At 52.3% G+C, this 24695-nt stretch overlaps 1 protein-coding gene across 2 annotated transcripts; it reads left to right on the top strand.

Moving 5' to 3' along the window:
* Positions 1-987: 987 nt before the first annotated feature.
* Positions 988-22879, top strand: baz1b (bromodomain adjacent to zinc finger domain, 1B). Of its 2 annotated transcripts, XM_015367760.2 has the most exons (21): positions 988-2057; positions 4398-4514; positions 5580-5724; positions 5895-6087; positions 6242-6363; positions 6801-6998; positions 7151-7345; positions 7674-9297; positions 9587-9725; positions 10239-10369; positions 10642-10762; positions 11557-11655; positions 12195-12372; positions 12669-12854; positions 13287-13434; positions 13972-14151; positions 14643-14790; positions 15210-15325; positions 17022-17158; positions 18307-18413; positions 18769-22879. In XM_015367760.2, the coding sequence occupies exons 1-21, from the start codon at positions 1939-1941 to the stop codon at positions 19526-19528; spliced, it is 5163 nt and encodes a 1720-aa protein (XP_015223246.2). In that variant the 5' UTR covers positions 988-1938; the 3' UTR covers positions 19529-22879. The 2 variants fall into 2 exon arrangements, with proteins under 2 accessions (XP_015223246.2, XP_015223247.2); XM_015367761.2 differs by lacking the exon at positions 13972-14151 and having other exon boundaries at positions 989-2057.
* Positions 22880-24695: the final 1816 nt, after the last annotated feature.

The raw sequence follows: 24695 nt of genomic DNA, 5'->3' as shown, positions 1-24695 counted from the left end.
CTGCTCTCTTCCCTGCTGATTGCTTATGTGTGGTGAGCGTTCTGGTGCACCATGGCTGCCATCACATCATCCAGGTGGGGCTGCACACTGGTGGTGGTGGAGGGGATCCACATTACCTGTAAAGCGCTTTGAGTGGAGTGTCCAGAAAAGCGGTATATAAGTGTAAGCAATTATTATATAAAAATGTGTGAATGTACTGTGAGTGAAACATCACAATGACACCTATTCCAAGAACACTACTTTCACTGGGACAAGGTTCAACAAAAGCAAGGTCCTTGCAGAGAGGCAATATGACGACCTGTAGAACCCGGTGCTCGAGGGGAATTATTTGTGAGCGTTTTACTCTCAGGGTCCAGGTTTCAGCCACATCAGATGCTGAACACTTATCTGACGCTTGGATGGGGTTTTCTTAGACTCCTAGGACTAGGGGAATCTCATTCCAGGGCTATCCATCCAAATCACCACACCCTCGGCACTGAGATAGCACTGGGAAGTCAGGGGTCTGGACTGGAAACGGCAAGGCTGTAGGCTCGGCTCTCAGGCTGCGTAAAAGATGTTACACACGCCATTTGCTTTGGATTAGACTAGTGTCAGTCAAATAATTACTTTTAATAGCCGTCTGCATGGCGCGGGACGATGCATTAAACTTGGACTTAATTCTATCTTTCCACTTTACAATAATAAAATGCAGGCCTATCGTCAAAAAATAAACTGAAAGTAAGTAACCGAAGATCCAGCAAAGCTGTTACATACGCAGAAACTACTGTTAAATAGAAGTGTCTCGAATACACAAAAGTATCTAACAGCGGTGTTTAATAAACAACAATGGATGATAATAATCGTTTTCTCTCCCTTAGTCCAAATACGCTGCAGCTGCAGGCTGGGATGTGACCATTTCTCTGCCCCCGTCCGTCTCTAAGCGCTCGCAGCGCTGCGCTTTGTTACCGAGCGCCAGCCTGCGGATCCGCGCATAATGGCGCAGCCAGACCTACTTTCGAAACCGCCCGGACACCGTCGCGGAATATTCACGAAAACAACCACCAAAAATCACTCATAACGGAGGGGAGCGAATAGAATTGCCGCTCGGCACAATTAAACAAAACAGAGCGAGGCAATTTATTGATTTATTTATTTTATGCCACCGCTTGACCTTTAACCCTGCGCTTCAACCTAACACCACATCCTCCTCGGGGACGGGGGAGGGCTGCGGGGGGGCGTGGCTGCACTTAATGGACAGCAGGAGCGCCAATGGGCCGGCGCGGCCGTGCTCGAGACGGCGTGGGCAGCCAATGAGCAGGAAGGGACACGGGGGCGGGATCAAGCCGAGCCTGCTGCCGGGGTAACGGAGTTTTTTTGGGGTTGCCGGCGGAGTCGGATCTCCCGCCATTTTTCAATAAGGATTTCACCCTGTTGTTTGTTTTCGCACCTGCTTTATTGTCGCTCACCTTCCCCCTGCACGTCAGGTGAACGGCGAGCCGGGAGCGCCAGAGAGCGGTGTTGTCCTGCGGCGAGAAGCGAGCCGGGAGAAGGCGCGACAGACCCCCGTCTGCGTCCCTGTCTCCGGGAGAGCCCGTCTCCATCCTCAGCCGCACACAGCGGGATCTCCGCGGCCAGGAGGCCAATCACATTTCCCGGCCCGGGCTCCATCGCCGCTCCCCATCCCCGCGCAGACCAGGAGGATGCCGGCGCCGGCTGCCTGAGCCAGCCAGCCAGCCGCAGACGGGCCGGCGAGCCGGCGGGGGAGCCGGTGTGTGACCGTGGCGCCGGGCGAGCCGAGCCTCCTGCATGCCCTACGCGCGGGGTCCCCGGAGCCGCTGTGTGATCCTGCAGTCTGGACTTCATGCGAAGGGCCTCCCCGCTCTCTGTGCGGGATTTCGGACAGCTGCCTGAGCCGAGGAGCTTCTTTCGTCGCCCGTCCGCGCTCCTGTCGCCGGCCCGATGGCACCGCTGCTGGGCCGGAAGCCCTACCCGCTGGTGAAGCCGCTGGCGGAGCCGCCAGGCCCCGAGGAGCTGGTCTACACCATCGAGCACACGAAGGAGGCCTTCAGGAACAAAGAGTATCCTTCCCTTGCCCGCCCCGGGCCTGTCCGCAGCGGCCGGCGCCGGGTGTGCTTGATCCGTGCCCGGGGTCCGGGAGCTCCTCCCCGGCCGCTGAGCCTCTTTGTCCGCCGACAACAACAGGGCTCCCCCGCCGCCTCCGCTCTTCGCGCCGGCTTTTGTTCCGATCGGGGTCTCGCTGGCTGGCCGGGGGTGGGGGGGGGTCCGGGTTTTGACTGTGTGGCTCAACATGTGCTCGTTTGCGGCGGGGTTGCACATGTGCGCGTCTCGGCTGAGACAAAGGAAGTTGCCCGGTGAGGCGCGCAGGGCGGCGGGCTGACAGCGCTGACAGGCGCCGCGGCGGGGCCGCCCGGCCGTTTCCTCGGCGCACAGCTGAGGCGTGAAGCTCGGCTGCGGGCGTTATTGGCAGATTGGCGGCGTTTTATTCTGGGATCGCAGGCGGTGGCAGAGTCGCTCTGATGCGTCCGGCGATTGCAGTCTCCTCTTGGCACTGACGTGTGCGCCTCGCTGCTGGAGTCGGAAGAGGTTTCACACGGTCGGCTGTCCGGGCAGGTGGGGGAGTCCGGCTCGCAGACTCCTCCGATCACATCCGTGATGGTGTTCACAGGCGGGGGCGGACAGCAGCCAGCCTATCCTCAGCCCCACTCCGTGACACGGTGTTTGGAGTGTTTCACAAAATCCCGACCCCCGGGAGTCATTGATCATGTCTCGCAGCTCCAGCGATCAGGAGCCACCGGCTGGTTTCCCTTTCGTGTCGGTGTGCATGTGCCCCAGTCCCGGGGTGAGCGGCGTGGTGTCACCGGGGGCACTGACTGGCACGCCAGCTGCTCAGTGGCTGTGCTGACCCTGCCCGCTGGCGCTGGGGGAGAGAGGGGTGACCGTGGGCAGGGTGGCGACTCCAGAGCCTGGGTGGGCAGTTGTTCTCCCGGGCTGGAGCTGTGCCCCCTGTTGCGCCTCAGCCTGGTGCCCCGCCGGCTGGGGGGGTGCTGCACCCTGTGTCTCTTGCCGGGTGGAAAGCTGCGCTGTGTGGCGATTGTGTGGGTGATGGAGGGGTGCAGAGCTCCGCTGGCCCCAGGCCCGGGTGTCATTGCTGTGCTGGGCCTGGCCCCGTGACCTTGTGCGAAGCGGCTCGTCGGTGGGATCTGCTCTCTGGAGGGTGATCGCGGCCGGCGGAAAAATCTTATTTTCTTAGACATAGAATGTTTCTTTTTTAGGCTTTTAAGCCTGATTACTCAGAAAATTGACCTACTAGTACAGTCACCAGTAAAACACCTCAGGCTTGGTTATATGTGTTGCACTAATGCTGCAAAATAACGCTCTGGACTGTGGAATTGTGATTTCGGGTAAACTCGCTGTAAACTCAGGAACTGAATCTGACACCTTGTAATAGTTTCATTATTCATAGCTGACACCAGTGTTTGATTTCATGAGCTCTAGGTTCTTATGGTAGAAGTTCTACCTATCAGATATAAAAATTAATGTACGCTTATTGTTTTGAATTCATTAATCTTTCACTATTGAATATCTGGAATAAGCTTTAAATGCAGCATTCTCTCCTGCTCATGTAGCGCCTGCCGCTGTGAAGTCACGCTGCGCTGTTGTCCTGAGTTGCGTCCACACCCATGTATTGTTCCAGTACTTAAAAGTACTCATTTTCAAACAGGGGAAAAAATCTTTGACGTCTGTCCTTTTTGTTCCTCTTTTCTAAATCATTGAGCCAGATACGTTAATTCTCATTTTCCTAGATGGCCTGGGCAGTTACCTTTCTAAGCAGCAGGGTTTTAACTAGAGAAAGAGTGACACCTCTCCTGGGATTTGAACCCGCAACCTCCTGGTCTGGAGTCCACTCCCCCACGCTGCTTGGCCTGTGTTGTCACCCGTCCCTCTGAAACCGTGCACTTCCTCCAGTATGGGGGAGGAGGGTGTAGGATTACTCGAGATTTCTATCTTTTGCAAATGTTATCCATGGGGTTATGTTTTATAGTTAGAAATGCATAGTGGTAGCAGTTCTGTTTTATATTGTACAGTATACGTTTCTGGGGAGCATCTAAGCACCGGCTGTGATGGACTGGCGTCCAGTCCGAGGTGTGACCTGCCTTGCACCTGTTGCTTGCCGGGTTAGGCTCTGGCTCGCCGTGACCTGAATTGGATAAAGCAGTTAGAAACTGAGCTCGGGGTTTGTGTAAACTTGAGGCTTGAAATCCGTTCTGCTGCGGACATTTCTGCGGTCGAATGTGACCCACACAATCGCTGCCATGAGGACGGACTCTGGAGTGCAGTGGGTCTGATCTGAAGGTGTCGTGCTCTCCAGCTGTTTTCCTGAGCTCTTGTGCGCACAGGGAGTACGAGGCGCGCCTGCAGAGGTACAGCGAGCGCATCTGGACGTGCAAGAGCACTGGCAGCAACCAGCTCACTCACAAGGAGGCCTGGGAGGAGGAGCAGGAGGTGACCGAGCTGTGAGTAACCTTTCCTTCAGCCTCCGCTGCACGGAGCTGTGCTCTCAGGTCACTGTCCCTCAGCACAAAGAAGAGCACTGCGGGCAGAGCTGTGCAGTCTGGCTATAGCCTGGGATCTTGTGTATTAAATCTGTTAAACTGGAAACAGAATGGGTGGTTATAGTAAGAAAGTGGGGTTACTGGATCATATGTAGGGGAACCTCGTGGGGTTTCTAAAGATTAATTTGCTTTACCTAGTGTCTTGGCTATATTAGTGGTTATTCTCCAGTAACTTCAACTTAAACAGCATCCTTTTTATACAAGTATCAAATCCAGTCTTGTTTCTTTACATGTTTTATATCAAGAGCACCATATCTGACAGTCTAACGTGGTAGAGACTTAACAGGGCCAGAGGCACTCGTACACATATGGCCTGGTAAAGTTTAGTTCTAAAAGAATAATTAAACAATTGCTTCTATATTTTCTTTCTAAAGAATCCCAGTGCGCTTCATTTTTAGGTGGGGGACCAAAATTATCCAGATTGTCAGCTCCTACCTGGGTAATGTGCAGCAGCCATTATGTAATGACAGCCCCAAAATAAGGCAACTCAAGTAGAGAAGTGAATCTGAAATAAAACATTACCTTTATCAAGTCCCCTTGATGGCTGGTTTCCAGGCAGGCCTGACTCTTGTGTTGCTCTGCTCCTTGTTGGGCTGGAGTCTGCAGCCGGGTGACTTTGCGAGATCCTCTGGCTGGCAGGGAGAGCGTGGCTCTGTGCTGACACCGCTGGCCCTTGGGCGGGGGCAGGGGGTGACACACCTGTCGGGAGCTCAGGTCCCAGCCGGGGTGTGTCTGTGTGTCCAAAGCGTGTTCCAGCCAGACGTTGACTCAGCGTCTTGCCCAGTGGGACCGGGATTAAGGGCAGGGATTTGTCACACCCGAGCCATTTCCTATTTTAAATGTTTCTTCGTCACCGACTAGCCATGTTGACTGTTGTGTTTTTAAACATTTCCGAGGGCAGTCAGCTGCCTTCAGGTCCGAGAGGCTCCGACGCTCATCTCTTGCTTTGCTGTCTGTGCTCGGCAGGCTCAAGGAGGAGTACCCCCCCTGGTTCGAGAAACCGGTTCTGGAGATGGTCCATCACAACACCATCTCTCTGGACAAGCTGGTTGACCAGGCCTGGGTGGAAATCCTCACCAAGTACGCAGTGGACGAGGAGTGCGACTTCCTGGTAAGCTTGAGTCTGACCACCAAGCTGGCAGCAGGTGTCCCAGTGATCCCCTCTCGTTCTGGGAGGCAAAGTCCTTAGTGAAGCGAGAAGATCCACCCCTTTTGCCACATGTGTCCCTGTAACGCTCAGCCGGCTGGGTGTTTGATGCCTCGCGGTCTCTGTGCCCCCAGGTGGGGAAGGACAGGAGCCTGCGGGTGAAGGTGGTGAAGGTGCACCCTCTGGAGAAGCCGGAGGAGGACTCCGCGGAGAAGAAGCTGGAGGGTGCCTGCGACTCGCCCTCTAGTGACAAGGAGAACTCCAGCCAGGAGAACCAGACGAAGGAGCCGCCGGGCAAGGAGGAGGAGAACAGGAGAGAGAGCCTCTGTACGTGTTCCAAAGGAACATAAGTTTCAAAAGAGGTCTTCCGGACCATTTTGTGATTAGTCGCTTGTTGATCTAAGGTTTTCATCCAAGCATTTCTTGAAAGAAGCAGGATATCGTGTCAGCTCGAGTGTTGTGTGTCCTCTGTCCCCGTTAGGTGACCGGGCCCGTCGCTCCCCCAGAAAGCTTCCCACCAGCCTGAAGGAGGAGAAGAAGAAGTGGGTCATGCCAAAGTTCCTGCCACACAAGTACGATGTCAGGCTGATCACTGAAGACAAGGTGAGGGATGAGGCTGGCTGGCTGGGGCGGACCACCATAGTCATGATAGTCTTCGCCTGTAGAATTGAAACTAAACTGTAAGACAGGTTTAATTATTGTGCTTGTCAGTGCAATACATTTTACCACTCTTTACCAGTGCAGCTCCATTTTTACAGATTCTCATTTGTGGACGTGTTGTTTTGTGAGTCTCTGATCCACCTGGTGCTTAGCTGTTTTTATAACAATATCTGGTAAGTAGATGAAAGTAAACAAATCAGAGGTATCAAATTCAGTTGCAGTAGTTTTGCAGGCTGATTTCCTACAAAAAACAAAGGATGTAAGAAGTGCCAAAGCTGTCCCGTCCCTGTGACGCTCCGTGATACTTTCGCCCCTGCATGTGAAGACCTTTCAAGGCTCTTCTGGAGACCCGTGATCTTGAGATCCTTGTCGTTCTGCAGGTCATCAGCAATGTCCCTGCTGACAGCCTTTTCCGCACGGAGCGACCCCCCAACAAGGAGATCATGCGATACTTCATCCGACACAACGCCCTGCGCCTGGGCACAGGGGAGAGCGCCCCCTGGGTGGTGGAGGACGAGCTGGTGAAGAAATACTCTCTGCCCAGCAAGTTCAGCGACTTCCTGCTGGATCCATACAAGGTGTTTACCCACGCTAAATGACTGTACCGCAGGTTTACGGAGCACAGTACCGTCGGTCACAAGCAGTGTTTGTGTTTTGGAAAATGCCAGATTCATTGACCCTTGTCTGTTCTGCAACGTCCTTGACTTTGTCTTCCTTTTTCCCCTGGCAGTATATGACCCACAATCCCTCAACCAAGCGTAAGAGTTTGAGCTCCCCAGACAGGAAGCCCTCCAAGAAGCTCAAAACAGCCGAGTCAGGAGGAGACTCGGACGTGCTGAAGGAGAAAGGAGACAAAGAGAAGAAGAAGAGGAAAAAAAACCCACTCGCTCCCCCCCTAAGCCCCACACTGTGGAGTCATGTGCAGGTGAGGCTGACTGTTCCTCCGGCTTCTGTTGAGAGGCGGAGTGTGAAAACATCAACAAACAATTACTTAAATTTTAATGCCCTTGTTTAATGGCCACTCTGCAGTGGTTTTGTAGGTCACCTCTTCAGCTGATTAAGAACTACTGTTTAAGTAAGTCCAGGTGTGGAATTAATTTTATTGAAAACTAAAATGTAGTTCTTGTTACAAGTAACACGAGTCCATGGCCATATAGCCATTCCTCTACAGAATATAGACAGAATAGACTTCACCTTGAGACTGAATTACAAGAGCTTGTGTTTGTTTCTTGCTCTTTCTCCCCTGCCTCCAGATGAAGAAGGTGAATGGCTCTCCTCTGAAGGTGAAGAACTCAGGGACCCCCAAGAAACCGAGCTCGGATGGGGAGGAGGAGAACCTGGACGAGGTGATCATCGTGAACAAGTTGGGCTCCAGCTTGAGCATGGGTGGCAAGAAAGGCTCCAAGACGAACAAGAAGCCCCGAGAGAAGAAGCCGAAGGATGGCAAGCAGGCGAAGAGCAAGAAGAGTGGAGCCAAGGTCCTTAATGGCCAGAAGGCATCCAAGAAAGAAGGGAAGGGAGCCAAGAAGCCCAAGATGAAGCAGATGACCCTTCTGGACATGACAAAGAGCAGTCCGTCACGCAGCCCGCAGAAAAGGCCCAAAAGCTCTGCAGGGGGGACGCCCAAGCTGGGGAAGCCCCTGCCGCCTATGGCCCTCCACCTCCTGCGGTACTACAAGGAAAACAAGGGCAAGGAGGACAAGAAGAGCGCGCTGTCCAGCCTCATCTCCAAGGCAGCCAAAGTCCTGTCCCCCGAGGACCGCGGCCGGCTGCCCGAGGAGCTGAGGGACCTCGTCCAGAAGCGCTGGGAGCTCCTGGAGCACAAGAGGCGCTGGGCCGCCATGAGCGAGGAGGAGAAGCAGGACGTGCTGCGCAAGAAGCGGGAGGAGATCAAGGAGAAGCTGCGGGAAAGGGCCAAGGAGCGGCGCGAGAAGGAGATGCTGGAGCGGAGGGAGAAGCTGCGGCGCTACGAGGACCAGGAGCTCACCGGGAAAAGCCTCCCCAACTTCAAGCTGGTGGACATGCCTGAGGGCCTGCCCAACGCCCTCTTCGGAGACGTGGCCATGGTGGCCGACTTCCTCAGCTGCTACTCCGGCCTGCTGATGCCCGACGATCAGTACCCCATTACCGCCATGGCCCTCATGGAGGCCCTGGTAGCAGACAAAGGAGGCTTCCTATACCTGAACCGCGTGCTGGTGATCCTGCTGCAGACGCTGCTGCAGGACGAGCTGGCTGAGGGCTACAGCGAGCTGGACATGGTCCTCTCAGAGATCCCCCTCACCCTGCACTCCGTGTCCGAGCTGGTCCGCCTCTGCCTGCGCCCCTGGGACGCCCAAGAAGAAAGCGCTCAGGGCTCGGAGGAGTGGGCCCTGGGGGGCTTCGACGACGTGGTGAGCAACGAGTTCCTGGAGAAGCTGGAGACGGCGGAGGTCTTCGAGCTGACGTCCCAGGAGAAGGTCAGCCTGCTGGTGGCGCTGTGCCACCGCATCCTCATGACCTACTCGGTGGAGGACCACATGGAGGCCATGCAGCAGCACTCGGCGGAGCTGTGGAAGGAGCGGCTGGCGACGCTCAAGGAGGTGAACGACCGCAAGAGGGCCGAGAAGCAGCGGCGCAAGGAACAGATGGAGGCCAAGGGGGCGGCCGAGGGCTGGGTGAAGGTCGAGGGCGGAGGCAGCGCCACCCCGGTCTCCTCCGCGGCGAAGCCGGAGAAGAAGAAAAGCCAGACCTCCGAAAAGAAAGAGGCTGGCAAAGGGAAAGCCGAGCCTCCGCCTGCCGAGCCCGAGCCGGAGGACATGATCAGCACGGTGAAGAGCCGGCGGCTGATGGCCATCCAGGCTAAAAAGGAGAAGGAGGAGCAGGAGAGGCAGAACCGGGGTAAGGAGACGGGCTCTGGGGGGAGGGGTGCAGGGCTGGATGGGGAGTCCTGCTGAGCTTCGCTGGCTTGTGTACAGGGGGATCTGACCTGTGTGGTGTCCAGCAGTTAACAAAGAGCCTGAGCCGGCACTGGCTAGTTTGTGTTTTGTAGTCCACTTGTTTGAGATCAAGAGCAGGCTGTGGACACGCAGGGCTCTGCAGTCCCTGTTCCAGGCTGACAGGAGGATGTCTGGGCTCTAGGGGTTCATGAGAGCGAGCAGGCGCTCGGCTGACTGCCTTGTCTACACAGAGAGAATGGAGAAGGAGGCCGAGGAGGAGAGGATCCGAAAGCAGAAGGCCGCAGCGGAGAGAGCCTTCCAGGAGGGCATCACCAAAGCCAAGCTTGTGATGCGGCGCCTCCCGCTGGGCACTGACCGCAACCACAACAGGTCAGTGGGCCCCTCCACCTTCCGTCTTGTGCTTCTGTCACTGCTCATCTCTGCTTGAAGCTGGAGTGCTGTTCACTATTGCCAAGTGTGCGCAGTACTTTTACAACTAATACCTGTCCAGTTTCAGCTCTGAATGTTGTTAAAACGTATCATGATGACAACAGGGAGTTCTGCTCATCAGAGCTTGTCAAATTGAAAAAGCTCTGGTAATTGTTTTTAAATGGGGAAATAAAACACCTGGGATCAGTGCGCTACATTTGCAATTTCTGAAATTAAACATCTGTCTTAAGCTAAATTAAGCTACTGTTAAGGCCTTTGTATTTTTTAAACTCATTCAAAGTCTGCTTTCCCGAATTTGAAAGTTTTCAAATGCAGCAGGTAGCGCTGAGATCAGGAGCGAGTGCTCAGCTGTGGCCTTAGTGCGCCTGGCAGGGAGCGAGGATGTCAGGTGTGTTGGACCCCGTCTCTCGAGCGCTGCGGTGTACACAATGCTTGTGTTCTGCTGTGCGGCAGGTATTGGCTGTTCTCCGATGTGGTGCCAGGTCTGTACATCGAGAAGGGCTGGGTGCACGACAGCATCGAGTACAGCTTCACACTTCCCCCCGAGGAGGTGAAGAAGGAGGAGCTGGACACCGAGGGCGAGGGTGAGCGGTGATCCTCATGCGCAGCGTTCTAACTGCCACTTATATAGAAGGGCCAATCTTCCTCTAAATGAGTTCTGTGTCTGGCTCCTGCTGTGGTCTTCACATTAAACCCCAGCTCACCTTGCAGGCCAGTATTCTTTTGTTTCATGCAGTTTTGAATTCTGAGCTTTCAAGATGCTGTCAGACCTACTCAGAGGAACAGCTCAAAACGGAACTTGATTTCAGCCTCTGGACCGCCATGTGAGTTTAACCTGCTTTGTTAATCGTTGCAGTTGAAAAAGAGGAGGAAGACGGCACGGAGAGCACCTTGAGCGAAGCTGGCCAGCAGGGGGCGCTGGCGAATCCTGAAACCTGCATAGAGACGACCGTTCCCAAGCAGGGGCAGAACCTCTGGTACGGCGCTTACCATTTGAGTTGCTCAGACAACAAGATGGCCTAGCTTTCCTTTCCTGGTTTCAGCTAGTGTTGAAGGAAAGCACACACTGGGAAAGGAACATACAGGGAGGATCCTCTTACAGTTTACACCTTCTTGAGTTTACCAGATTTACCACCTACTTGATGTGTTACAAAGTTCTCCTGCTGTAGTTGAAGGCATTATCAGGGCAATATTATAAATGCCTTTAAATATATGAAATGCTAAAAATGTAAAAACTATTATCCATTTTCAGCTCTCTAGAGATTCTTATTTTTATACCTGTAATGAAAAAACAGAAAAAATTAAGTATAAAGAAATGTGACACATTCAGAAAGTCCGATCTCATGCGTAACTGTTAAGGATATGGTTAACGTTGCTCCTTTAAGAGCACTTAGCGCTTCGGGGAGGTGCTAGTTGAGAACGAATTTCCTTGACGGTCTGCTTGAGGTTGCTAGGTGACGAGGTGCCATAAGAGGAGTCCATCTCCTCTGTGACAGCTGGCATGCTGGGCGTGATGAAAATAAATGCCATGCCTCGGTACTCGTTAATTTGTTTGGAAGTCAAGATTTTCCTGTTGTTTTCAGCATTTGGCTAGGCCAGGGACCATGCAGGAGAGAAGCATGACTGGCAATGAATTTCCTAGATTCCAGATGTGGTCAAACCAGGAATGTGCTAGAATGTCCTCAAGCCATGTCCCTGTTCTGTACTGCCTGAGTGCCGGTGGGCGTTGTGCTCGTGTGGTCAGTGTTGAGATGGTCTCCCTCTCTCCCAGGTTCCTGTGCGACACGCAGCGGGAGCTGGACGAGTTAATCGACAGCCTGCATCCTCAGGGCGTGAGGGAGAGTGAGCTCAAGAGCCAGCTGCAGGCCAGGTGAGTCCCGCAGGTGTGCCCGGGCGGCGGTCTCTTTCCCCGACAGGATAGCGTGTCGTGCTGCCGGTTCTGGGCTGGCTCGCTAGGGATGTGCAGTTCTTTATAATTTAGGTCGGTTCACTTTCTGGTCAGTTTTATTTTAAAAAAATGCAATTTTTTCTGGTTTTTCTTTAGCGATGGATATAATATGATGTTTTCAAAGACCATAACTTGCTGCAAAGAAAGTATTAATAAATGCCGAGTTTGAAATTAACAGTAAACATTTTGATTATGGGGATAAAGAGAATTTAATTGTTATGTATCGGTTGTGTTCACAAGCATTGTGGTTGGCATGTGTGGTGGGCTTCTTTGTGAATTATAAAGCAAATGATAAAAACTGAAACCCCGCGTGTGTTCGAGTCCGGTTTGATTTGATTTCAAGCTGTCGGGCAGTTGAACAGCACATCTCTGTTGAGGTGCTGCCGCCGGGGGAGTGGTCAGGGCACAGGGGTGTGCGACTGACCGAATACCCGTCTCTGCCCGCGCCTCCCGTCCGCCAGGTACCAGGAGGTCGTGCACTCCATCTACCTGGCGCGCCGGCCCAACCTGGGCCTGAAGACGTGCGACGGGCACCACGAGCTGCTCAAGTTCCTGCGCAGCGACATCATCGAGGTGGCCTCGCGACTGCAGAAGGGCGGCCTGGGGTACATGGACGACACCAGCGAGTTCGAGGAGAGGGTGAGCCGGGGGCGGTGGGGGGCTGCCCGGGAGTATTCGGGGATACTCCCCCTGGGGGGACAGTTTCGTTAGAAACAGCCTGAGAGTGGTTCACTCCCGAAGAAGTCTCCACAGCCGAAACGTTGTTTCCTTTCTTCTCTTTTCGGTGTGGAATAAACTTTTACATATTTCTGCTAAGATATGCCATCCAGATGCCGTCTTACAGATTGCATGGATTGAATGTTCAGGCGGTCCTGGGGTGGACTGAGGTCTGACTGCCGTGTGTCGCTGACATTCCCTCGACCCCCCAACTCCAGGTGCGTTCCTTGGAAAACCTCAAGGACTTCGGGGAGTGCATCATCACCCTGCAGGCGAGTGTCATCAAGAAGTTCCTGCAGGGCTTCATGGCCCCCAAGCAGAAGAAGAAGAGGAAGCAGGGCGGGGAGGAGAGCAGCAAGGCGGAGGAGGTGGACGAGGAGAAGAGGCTGGCCGAGGAGGCCAGGGTGAGTGACCCGTCGCCTCGCGGCTCAGCGCACAGCAGGCACAGGGGTGCCCGCCCAGCTGGCCCGAGGGCTTCAGCTTCAGCAGCACGGTCCCGCTCCAGAGCAGGAGAGCCAGTGTTGAGCCCAAGAATAGTGTACAGATCTTGCACGTCAGACAACGGGGAATCCAAAGCAAGTACATTCTTTAAAAGTTTCAGTTGTATGTAATTTAATGTGGTTGCGTTCTTAGAGACTACATAGAGCAAAATGTCAATCATTTTGCATGCTTCATTTCAGACTTGTGTTTTCGCATTTGAAATAGTCTTGAATTCTGTGGGGCTGTTTCTGTTCTGCCACCTTGAACAAGCTTGCTCCAGTGCGGAGCGCCTCCTGCTGGCCGGAGCAGTGCTGTGTCTCTAAGCGAGTGCGCTCCTGTCTCTGTCCGCGCTGCAGGTGGCCACCGCTGTGGAGAAGTGGAAGACCATGATCCGCGAGGCCCAGACCTTCTCTCGGGTGCACGTGCTCCTGGGCATGCTGGACGCCTGCATCAAGTGGGACATGTCGGCGGAGAACGCTCGCTGCAAGGTCTGCCGCCGGAAAGGTAAGAGGGTTGTCTGAGGAGCTCGTTTCTCTGTTTCGCACACCCAGAGAAGGGGATTGCTTTCTGCCAGGTGAAAGTTGTCTGAATCCCAGTGATTGATTCTGTCCTGTGTGCCAGATTCATATCGAGACGCTCTCTTTGTATGCTTGTTGTGATAGCCCTACCGGCATGTCTCCCGTGTGCTGGACTTTACCCAGCCTCGTTAGTAACCTGGTCACTTGAGCAATACACTACGACTCAACAGTATTGATGGAGAGAAACCACAAGGCCTTTGAAGCTGTGAGAGTGCAGTATTTCTAAATTGGCAAAGGAATGGCAGTTCCTTGTGTAATGGAGCACAGAGAACAGCGGGTGCTTTTTCAGTTGACTTCTATCTTATTAAAACAGTGCATCAGCCTCCATGGGCTCAGTTGTAAAGTCTTGCTGTCCTGTATGACCAGTGTTTCCCAGTAACTTGTATGTGCTGCTGTAGGTGTTTGATCTGTGATGCTTCCAGAGGTTTTGCTGCCTTTACCCCTTTCAGTGCCTTTTCTTCAGGGTGTCGGAAGTCTCCAGCCCAGCCCTCGCTCGCCAGGAGCTCAGCGCCGCGCAGTATCCATAGACTGAGGTTTAGTGTCAGGGAGGCTGTAGTGCACCTGGAGCCCTGTGTACTAGACCGGCCCGCTGCAGTTAGAGTAGGAGGAAGAGGGCGTCCTGAGAAAGGAGCAAAGAAACAAGGTATTTTAGACAGCAAGCCAGGGACTGCAGATCTCGAGACCACTTAACTCCACTCTGAGGAGCCTGCAGGGAAAGCAGAGGATCCATCCCTGGAATACTGCCCCATCGGTGGAATTGTTCTTAAAAAGGAATACTCGTTGCGTCTGGGAGCAAACCTTATTACCATGTGTCAGGTTATTCAGTCCGTTGGAGTTTTCTTATTCAGCGCCACTTGTAATTCCATCATTTATCGTTTGTATGATGGTATTTACATTCGTTATTAGATGTTCTCAGAACCAGGAAATTTGCTCTCACTAAACGATCCAGCGCCAGGGAGGGTCTGTTTGACTGTGTTCCTGTGGCCGCTGTGTCGGCCATCGCCATGTTCCCCCTGCTGGCAGCACTGGGCTGCTGGGCACGGTGGAGGCTGGGAGAGGGGGAACTTTGGGTGCCAGGGAGTGCTTGCTCTAACTGCTGTGACAAGAGCTCACCCAGCCTGTTCTCTCCCCCAGGTGAGGATGATAAGCTGATCCTGTGTGACGAGTGCAACAAGGCCTTCCACCTGTTCTGCCTCCGGCCCGCCCTGTACTCCATCCCCGATGGAGAGTGGCTGTGCCCAGCCTGCCAGCCCGCCATGGCGCGGCGCTGCTCCCGGGGCAGGTAGGCACCTCTGCACTGCACTGTTGATCTTGGGCTTCAGGGCAGTGCTGGCTGAGCACCAGGCAGCGTAGTCTCACTAGTAAGGAATCGAGAAAGACACCGACTTCCCTCTGTTAACCTGCAGGACACTGGTGATCTGTTTACTGACAGGCAGAATGTGTGTCTCAGACCCCTCATTTCAGGACCAGATGTACAGATTAGTTTTCCTCATCCTTATTCGATCAGAGCCCGTGACGTTCTGAGGAGCTGCAGGGCTCTGCGTGTTGTTGAGATTGACGGAGTGTTTTCCTTGGGAGGCTACGGCACTGGCTCTGCTGCCGCCTCCGCAGGCTCCTGCTCTGCTGGTCGCCACCTTGTTTTCAGGCCACTGATGCTTTTCCTTCCTGTTTTCTTTCTTTCTTGCTTCTGCCATGTGTTAGAAATTACAATGAAGAGACCGAGGAGGAAGATGAAGAGGAGGAGGAGGATAATGAGGAGGAAGAGGACGAGGAAGAGGAGGTGTCAGATGATGAAGACCGGCCCATTGGACTGAGCTGTACGTACTCTTTCTTTTCAAACAGTTTAGATAAGATAAGATCACTTTATTAGCCATATACAATTTCTTGCATTAGGAGTTTGTCTTTTCGCATACCCCAACAGACACACAGACGGGGAGAGAAGCTTGGGGTCAGAGCGCAGGGTCAGCCATTGTACGGCGCCCCTGGAGCAGTTGGGGTTAAGGGCCTTGCTCAGGAGCCCAACGGAGTAGGATTCCTCTGCCGGCTGTGGGATTTGAACCGGCAACCTTCTAGCCACAGGCGCAGATCCTTAGCCAGAGTGCAACCCCTCCGTTTTTCCTCAGAATTGAGCACTTAGCCTAATAGTTTCATACAAGTTCAACAGAGAGAGGTTTTTGTCCATGCTTTGTGAAAATTCAGTTCTCCTCCCCTCCCCCACAAGCTTTTTGAGGGTTATTTTCAGTTCTGCGGCCTCTCTGGTGTCACTGGAGTGACAGCCGAATTAGGAGGCTGATAAACGGACTGCTGCTGGGGGAGAGCAGTTTTCCCCCAGCCCCCCTCTCAGCTCGCCAGAAGATCTGGGGCGCTAATGAAACAAAAGAGGCCTCCATGACTGCCGAGCAGGCTGAGCTCCTCGTAAAGCAATGACGAGCAGTCTTGACATGTGGACAAAAGTCTGCTGTCGCGCTGGGACTGATCTGTGACAGGCCCCGCCCCTCACTAGGTCAGTGGTGCTTCAGGGGGAGGGGCCTGATACAGGAGGGGGATGATGTCATGTAAGGGGAGTGGCCTTAAAAGCGTGCAGAGGTGCGAGCCATGAAGACTGAAACAGTTGACTGCAAATGTCTTGTGCAGGGGGATAGGGAATGGTTGCAGTGTGTGTTCGGAAGTTCGCCCCTTTTTTCCATCTTACATCGTCAAATTCAAACCATGTCTTTTCTCATCAGATGAGTGTGCGTCACACCGCTTCTCGGATCTCTGAATGCCCAAGCTTTACCACGCGGTCAAGTGAAGTTCTTGTTGCCAAACGTGGGCGTTTTCCAGGAACACTGAGTCATGCTGCCCTCTTTTTTCACACTACTGCTCATCCCACTGTGATAGACTGTGTTCTGCTGCCTACCCCTCAGATTAATGAGCCTTCTACCCATCTGCTCTGTTCTTTATCCACTGGCCCACACCATATCCTAAATTGGCATTTTTACTTGACGAGCTATAAGAAGTGTTGATGCATGTTTGGTGCCACAGCCTTGGGCTTGCCTGACTGGAGACCTGGGACTTGCAGACATGAAAGGCTTTTGAAAGAAAGTGTCAGATGGGTGATACCCTGGGGGTTTACTCTCTTGTGATTTAGAGGTAGGATCAAGCTCTGTTATTCCACCCTATGTGTACACATGAAGTTAAGAATTTAGAAATTACTGAGCCGCTTGAAATAGAGGGATGACATTTAGAAACAGTAGCTGAGCTTGCCAGGGTACCGGTTTTCGAATCCCTGCTCTTCTGAAGAGTGCCTTGGGAATTTCAGTGTGTTAGGACCTCAACCGAACACTTAACCTCCGTGCGTTCTAGCTTTTTTTTAAATTGACCATTATTTCTAACCCTGAACTTCTGAACAGCTGGAAGAAAAAGAAGGAGAAAAGGCGGAGGCAAATAGCAGTTTGTGTTTTCAAGGAAGTGAAGACGGGCCGTGTGTGCGCAGGTGCGTGCTGGCCTGACGCCTGCCTGTGTGTTTTGCAGTGAGGTCTCGGAAGGCCGCCAAGGGCAAGCAGTGTCCGCGCCTGAAGCAGGGCGGCAAGGCCGCGGCCACGAAGAAGCCGTCCCCCCGCAGCGGCCGGCAGAAGGGGCTCAGCAGCCCGGCCGACATCGACGAGCTGGTGAGCACCTGCCTCCTGGGGCCGGCATGGCTTGTTTTTCACTCTTCCCCCCCTCGAACCTCACGCCAGGCACGCTGCCACTGCCCAGACGAGTCAGCGCTGAGCTTCACGGGGGAAAGGGCCTGGCTTAGCGGCCCCCCCTCCCTCCCTCCCTCGTCCGCGAGCAGGTGGCGCCTGTCCTGCTTTCATCAGAGCGGCTCGCCTGCTGCACACGCGTCGCCAGGCGGAGGTCCTGCTGGCGGTGCCCGCTGGCTCCCCCTTCTCTCCCGCAGGCCCAGGGTGCAGCCGCTTGCCAAGTATCTGCGGCATCTTCATTAGAGGCCCCGCGCACTTTGTCTCCTGATTACCAGATGACCCAGGGCTTGTTCGGAGCGGGCGCGTGTGGAGTGGAGTCGGTGTGGCGCTGGCACAGCTCTGGTCTCATTAAGCGTCAGAATGCCAGCTATGTGCCTGCCTGCTGCCTCCTGGGCTGAGCTGGCATCCGACACCCCTTGCAGTCCGCCGGGGAGAGAGAGCAGGGACGGGGTGTATCGGAGAGTCTCTGTGCAGTGACCTTCTCCCTGGGACCGAGACCCAGAGCGAACAGGAGACGAGAGGCTCTTTATGTGTAGGAATCTTAGCTGATGTGTTCTTGGCGGTTTCTCTTGTCCATTTATAAAGCCAGGTTTAAAGGAGCCAGCACAATTTGCAGAAATGGTCAATTAAGATGAGCCAACACACTGGTACACTGATTTTAAAATCGTTTCGTTAATGACTTCTGACCTTAATGCACTGGTGAACATGGTTGGAATATTTCTGAATGCTCCAACTGGAATAACAAATTCCAAATTCTACAAAAAATGGAGTCTGCACAAAGTAACGGGACACAGCCTGGAAAAGGCTGAGAAAAGGTGGTTTTCCTGGATGTGTATGATGTGCGGCTTGTTACAGCATGACTTTGAAATAGGAGGATAGGAATAGAAATGATGGAGACATTTCTGGATAAAACAATAGTGCCTGCTGTTCTTCATGTGTATCAGTATGAATGATTCTCCGTTACAGAGGGCGTGTCAGTTTCTTGATGGCGAGTTGCTACAGCACTCTTATAGCAGCTGCTCCATGCTGATAGCTGGTCCCTGCTGATGTGTGTCCCCTCTCTCCCCCTCCAGGTGCGCCAGAGCTCCAGGCAGGGCATCAGCAGACAGGCCCTGGAGCTGGAGAAGTGTGAGGAGATCCTCTGTAAACTGGTCAAGTTTCGCTACAGCTGGCCCTTCAGGTGTGTTATTTTTAGGACTTCTGATTTTTATTTTTGACCAGGTGATGCCTCACTAGGTTAGTTGCTCTTAATTTTGTTTTGATTGAACTTAATGCTTTGCTTTACACGCACAGTATTGATCAACCCATCTGACTGGCATTCCTTCACCCCAATAACCTAATCAAGCCTCCAGCACGTTTGCTGGTTTGTTTTTGCATTTTATTTATAGAAATAGCATTTAAAAAATGATTTGTAGTAAGCATCCCAGATGGGCCAATTTCTGAGAGGTGTGGTTTCCACTCATGTTCCAAAAGCCGGTTGGCCAGGTGTGGCAGTGAGAGTGATGGGTGCTGTCCTTCTCTCCTTGCGCCCCCAGAGAGCCAGTGTCTCCCGAGGAGGCGGAGGACTATCTGGATGTGATCTCTCAGCCCATGGACTTCCAGACCATGCTGCGCAAGTGTGCCGCTGGGCAGTACCGCAATGGCAGCGACTTCCTGGAGGACATGAAGCTGGTCTTCTCGAACGCCGAGGAGTACAACCAGCCTGGCAGCACGGTCCTGTCCTGCCTGGCCAAGACGGAGCAGTGCTTCACAGACCTGCTGCACAAGCTCCTCCCGGGGCTCAGCTACCTGCGCCGCCGGCCGCGCAAGAGGGGCGGCCGCGACCCCGCCCAGGGCGAGGAGCAGGAGAGCGAGGCGGAGGCCGAGGCGGAGCTCGGGCGCCGGGCGCGCCACAGCAAGCACAGCAGAGCCGACAGAGGGGAAGGCGAGGAGAGCGGGAGGAAGGCGAGGCAGAGCAGGCGCAAGGCCAGCGAGGAGGAGAGCGAGGAGGAGGAGGAGGCCTGTGTGGGGAGGAGGAAGAGCCAGCGTGCAGCCGCCACCTCCGGCAGGAAGGATTACAGGGAGCAGGATAGTGACAGCGAACAGGAGGGCAGCAGGTGGCGCAGGGCGGCGGCCAGGAGGAGCAGCAAGCTGGAGCAGGACGACGAGGAGGAGGAGGAGGAGGGCAGCGGGGAGGAGGAGGAGGAGCAGGAGAGCCGGAGAACTCGGTATGGCAAACGGGGCGCTCAGGGAGACAGCAGCGATGAGGACAGAGGCAGTCAGCGACATTCCAAACGGCAGAAACGCACTGTGTGAAAGTCAGTGCCCAGGGGGAGGGGAGGGTCTGTTCTCGTTATTTTGACATCTTATATTTACATTTTGTTTTTCCAAATTCTTCCCTTATTGATTCAGAATTTACACCCATGGCTACCTGACTGGATTGTCAGTTGTTTTTTCGTTTTCTTATGTTCATATTTTGGAAAAGATTTATATTCATAGCCTGTTTATGGGTGACTTGTTTTTCGACCAGAAGGAAAAGAGAACTCTTCAAAAAGGACACCTAAGGTCTCGTAAAAGGACTCGTACAGGTCTTTCCCCCACCTGAGATTCAGTGACATAAAGATTAAAGCTGAACTGCTTGTGATTTGGCTTCTCTGTGTCGGTCGGCCGGTTCCTGGGGTTGATGTCTTTGTTGCGGAGCACGGAGAGGGGTGGGAGGGAGCTGCTGGAGGGGGTGCCGGGTTAAACAGCTGCGAGGAAAGAGTGATATTAGCAGCTGTGAGGAACTATGGTACTCTTTATTTTTATTTGCCACGCGAGACTCCCAGCGTCGGCGGCCAGTCTCCTGGCTCCAGCTGTGATTGCTCTTCTGGGCTCAAGTGCAGTACAGGAGCAGGTGGGGTGATAAATGTAGATTTTATTTTCCCTTATTGAGGTTTTACCCCTCTACTCCTAAAGCTCTCCCTTCATGTCGGGGGGGGGGGATAATCTTTGGATTATCTCGTGCTGAACCCCGATGATTGAAGGGTGCCACCCTAAAAGAAAGTGCCGCCCGCGGGGATGAGAGTTCCAGCACAGCCCCAGTCTCTTCATGTGATGCTTCATCATCTTTCCGTGCAGCGTGATGGAGGCAGGCGTTTTAACTTCAGTTTTGTAAATGAAGCCGTATTTAGCAAGAGGTACAACCGAAGCAAAAAAAAAGGATGACAGGTGACTGCTTCTGGACCGCAGATCTTCTGAACACAGATGCTGTGCTGAAAGCAACAGAGCAGGATTCGACAGAAGAAACGACTGTCCTCCGTTTATCCAGGGATGCCACGCAGAATTAAGAACAGCCTTCCTCCTCCTATCATGCGTGAGGTGCAGAGTTTCTGAGCTGTCACAGCGGCTACAGGAATGTGGCGAGACATGAGCATGGAGCTCTGAAACAGGAGAGTCGAGGTTAATTTGCTGCTGGAGCTGCCCTGCTGCAAGGAGAAAACACCACCCTCTGGACTCCACTAGCTACTCAGTGTTAACAGCAGCACCGGTAGAAAAATATGCATTTGTTTAAAAAGGTGGGGAGGAGTATAGTTTTGGAGTGCAATGTCTAATAGGGTCTTCTATATACGCTCTTTGGCAAGTCTTTCTTAAGGTTGAATGATCTGTGTATATGTGTATTGCTATTTTATTCTTTCATATGTAGATTTCTATTCATTGTCCCCCAGCAAGTTTCCAGACTGCCCTGAAAGGATCTTTTGAGCTACTTATCTGGAGAGAGCAGCACTTGAATTTACTAAGAGGTGTGAAAAGCACAAGTTTTTTTATTATTATGTTGAAAACTTAGTTTATGCAGTCAAGCCAAACTGTTGAAATAAACATTTTTCCCCTATTGAAATAAGTCGCTTATTTCTCTGAAAAATGCTTGCTGAACCTCCCCTGAAGTCTGGGCCTTGCAAAGCTGTGCTTGTTTGCGAAACTTGCAATTTTGATCTCTGGCCCAGTATTCAAACAAAACAGTGATCTGCCCCATCGGAGTAGAAACATGATGTTTGGACTTTGCAGAAGGCAGACAGGTCCCGTTTTCTTTTTGGCTGGGCCCTGATCTCTAACTGCAGATATGTTTGATGTGCAGATGGTGTCGTCTAGATGGGTAGAAGGAATGTAGCTACTTCAACACCCAGTGATGTTTGTAAACCTAGCCAACCTCTTAATTGCCCACAGCCTTTTCCCGCACTGTGGTGTGTTAACAGTGCCGAGGTATAGTCTAGAAACCGGAGATCAGGTTTTTTTAAAGGGCTGCGATATTGCTGAAATTGAACACTTGTTGATAAGTAGTGCAATCATGACCTTTTTGAAGAAAGATTGTTAACAGTGTTCCCTGGGGGGTTGATTTTATTTCATATTCCAGCAATGATTCAAGTTTGGTAAACTGGTTAATAAGAGAAAGCCATACCGGTGTATTGGCAGCATCTCTTACTTTGGGGTTGTATATTCATGCCAAGTACCTTTCAGAACAACATGGTGAAACTTGGATGTTTTTGCCTTTGGCTATCCTCTCAAGCTATGTGAAACCAGCAAACTCTTTCAGACCTGGGCAGCAGGAGTCGACCTGTGGAAATTGACCTATAAGTGTTCCAATCTGAAGATCAGCAGGGTTAATTCCTGCACAGTTGGCAGTCTTCCTTCTCAACCCTTGGCTGTAGAAGTTGGCACAGGGACCATGGTGCATTTTGCCAGTTTTGTTCACAAATGAAAGTACCAGACAATTTTTTTCATGTCTATAAATAAACCTACTCTGATTTATCCAACTGTATTACGCAAAAATGAATCCAAACTGATTTTACACATATACTGGATTCAGACTGTAGTTTTCTTAGTGTTCTTGCAATGGAAAATGCAGTGACTTGCTGTTCAGGTCTGCAGGTTGGGCACACTGGATATTCCTTTAGTTCAGTCCCAACAGCGTCATAAAGACTTGTCCAAGATCAGAGCCGTTTGCTATTCACTGATTTCTACCTTGCCCAGGTTCTGTTTACCCTTCTAGTGTGATTGCCCAGTGTGAGGTTCTTGCAAGTCTTTATGTAACCAGTGGGTGTCGCTGGTGGTCTACTGTGCTTCACCTTGGAGTGCTGTCATCTGCAAAGGGACTCTGGTCTCATTCTGGAATCGGTCCTCCTCCTGTCCTTGCTCGAGTCTGCAGAATCACCAGCCCAGGCCTGACACCAGCACACCGAGACAGGAGAAAGATACGCACTGGCCGCTGTTTTTTTACGTATTGCAACTCGGTATGTGTTTTTAAAATATATATATTCCCCCCCCCCAGAAAAGGATTTCTTGTGGCATACTCTGCTTTAAGGTATGCAAATATCTTCCTGTGTTGGGTTATTTTTCAAATGAAGTGGACAGTGGTGTACAGAGAACGTGTTTTTGTTTTAAATCAAAGCAGTTGGTCTCTTTTCCAGTGTTGTACAGAACCTCACCTGAAGAGGCTGCTCTAATGTGCTATTTCAGGCCGATCCACGACCCTCGCTCCCTCATTTGCCTCTTTTCCAGCGGTCAGCATCCCCCCCCAAAACCAAACCGTCTCTTGAGTTTTTATCCTACCTTCCTGTCGGGCTCCTGTCCCGCCTCCCCCCCTCCACACACCAGCACCCCTTGGATTCTGTATCCGAAAGCCTTTTTTTTTTAAACAATTGTGCTTTTCTGAGATCCTGTCAGAGCCTTGTCCTGACAAGTCTGTGATTGTTCGCTACCTAAAGCCAGATCCAGATGGGTTTTTTTATTTTGTAAAAAAATATCTAAAAGGCAAAAAAAAGATGATCAGACTTTAGTTTTACCACCTGGGTGTCAGCTGTTGTCTGCCCTCGTTTCTGTTCTTGTCCTCAGGATGCGGCAGTCTTGTGGTGGTGTGATTTTTTTTATGGGTTTAAGGAGGCGAGGGGGTGGGGCGAGGGGCTTTCTTGTAATAAATTCCTAATAAAGATTATGCATTTGAAGTGTAGATTGTTGTTGTGTTCTGTTCTGTTGTGGCTCCTTTCTCAGCGTCCTCCGCAAGGTGGTGGCGCTCTGACAAGCCCGCGGCCACCGGCTTCCTGTGTGACGAATCACTCTCGCGATTTGAGGATAGGACCTCCTGATAGTCTTTGAATTGCACTGTAAGCTAAACTACTGTCCAAGTTGTCCAAACCACGTTACCATTTAATTCCTTTCACCTCATTAGCTCTGTTGATTTAGTGGAGCCAATTTTGATCAGGCATGGGCCCACCTGCAAGGGCTAATCCCCCAGGCTCTCAGCCCCATGGTGGGAGAACTGGGAACACTGGTTTCAGTTTGCAAGTATGCATATTAGCCTACAGAGCTGACCAGTTGCCTTTCCTTGAACCCATAGCCAACCCAGCCACCCTACCCTGCTGCAGTTACTTTAAAGATGTTTCCCCATTGCTAACTATGGGTAGTTTGTGTTCCTGGTTTTCCAGGAGCTGTCATTTTTTTATTGGATTCTGTAATCTCATCTTCTCTTTCATTAAAATGAATGAAAAGGAATGACCACAAATATAGCAGTCAGCATGACCGTACAGCAGCTGGACGCAGGAACTACCTTTCCCCAGAGGACTCTTAGTGTAACCACACTGCATGCAGACTTCAAGCATCTGTGCAGAGCAAAGCCGGTGGTATTTCTTAATGACGCCGATGCGATGTGCTCTTCATTATAGACGCAGCCCCCGGTGCCAGTTCCTGTTGACACAAAATATATCGGAGCCCTGTAGTGCGCTACAATGAGGCACTGATAGAATTGCAAAACAAGCTTTTCAGTTTTTTCCTTTCAAAGAAATGAACTGTTACAGCATTTTTTTTCCTGTCTGTAATTAGTAAAAGCTGAAAAAGATCCGTGTGAGTTTTGCAGGTGTGTATGTCCTCCCCCAGCAGGCTAAAGTACAGGGGAGGGATTTCTGGGAAAAAACGCACCTGAAGTGGCCGTTGCTGCCCTTTTGGACCCTTCCCCACCCCCCGCCCCCCCATGTGCTCAGGGCACCTGTCTGCTGTTCGACAGGCAGGAGGTCATGGCCGTCACCAGGTGAGCTCTCACCTTTATTGCAGCCCCTGGCATTGATCTGTTTCCACCTGGCAGCGGCTCAGACAGACAGCAGCTGGCGAGTCCCTGAGGCATCACTGTTGTCCTTGTTTTATTACCTGGGACTTGCACACAAAATTGCCTTTATGCCCCATTTTTAACTGCAGCTCTGGCTGCTGTGAAGGCAGTTCTCTTTCATGTGCAGTTTAATTTTCCCAGGAGAAGCACCTGTGTTTCTGTTCAGTTTCGCCTCAAGGGGTTTGAGTGGGAGCTGTGCCAGAGCCCTCTCACTTTGCGGGCGCTGTTCCTGCAGTGTGAAGCGCTCAGATGAGCTCTCCGCTGTGATCGCCATGCAGCCAAATGCAGCTCTCAGCCCTGCTTCAATCCAAGCCACCCGCCCACTTGCTTCACACGAAGAGCATGTTTGCA

Source organism: Lepisosteus oculatus, chromosome 26 (genome assembly GCF_040954835.1).
Source record: "Lepisosteus oculatus isolate fLepOcu1 chromosome 26, fLepOcu1.hap2, whole genome shotgun sequence".
Classification (NCBI taxonomy): domain Eukaryota; kingdom Metazoa; phylum Chordata; class Actinopteri; order Semionotiformes; family Lepisosteidae; genus Lepisosteus; species Lepisosteus oculatus.
The sequence above is the reverse complement of the archived record's forward strand: the minus strand, read 5'-3'. Positions and strand labels throughout refer to the sequence as shown.

What these genes read in the sequence shown, in the direction of transcription:
- baz1b (XM_015367760.2), top strand. Translation starts at nt 1,939, where the DNA reads ATGGCACCGCTGCTGGGCCGGAAGCCCTACCCGCTGGTGAAGCCGCTG. An exon ending in GGCTGATCACTGAAGACAAG is followed by an intron (nt 6,364 to 6,800) that starts GTGAGGGATGAG and finishes GTCGTTCTGCAG; the next exon opens with GTCATCAGCAATGTCCCTGC. An exon ending in CGGCGCTGCTCCCGGGGCAG is followed by an intron (nt 14,791 to 15,209) that starts GTAGGCACCTCT and finishes GCCATGTGTTAG; the next exon opens with AAATTACAATGAAGAGACCG.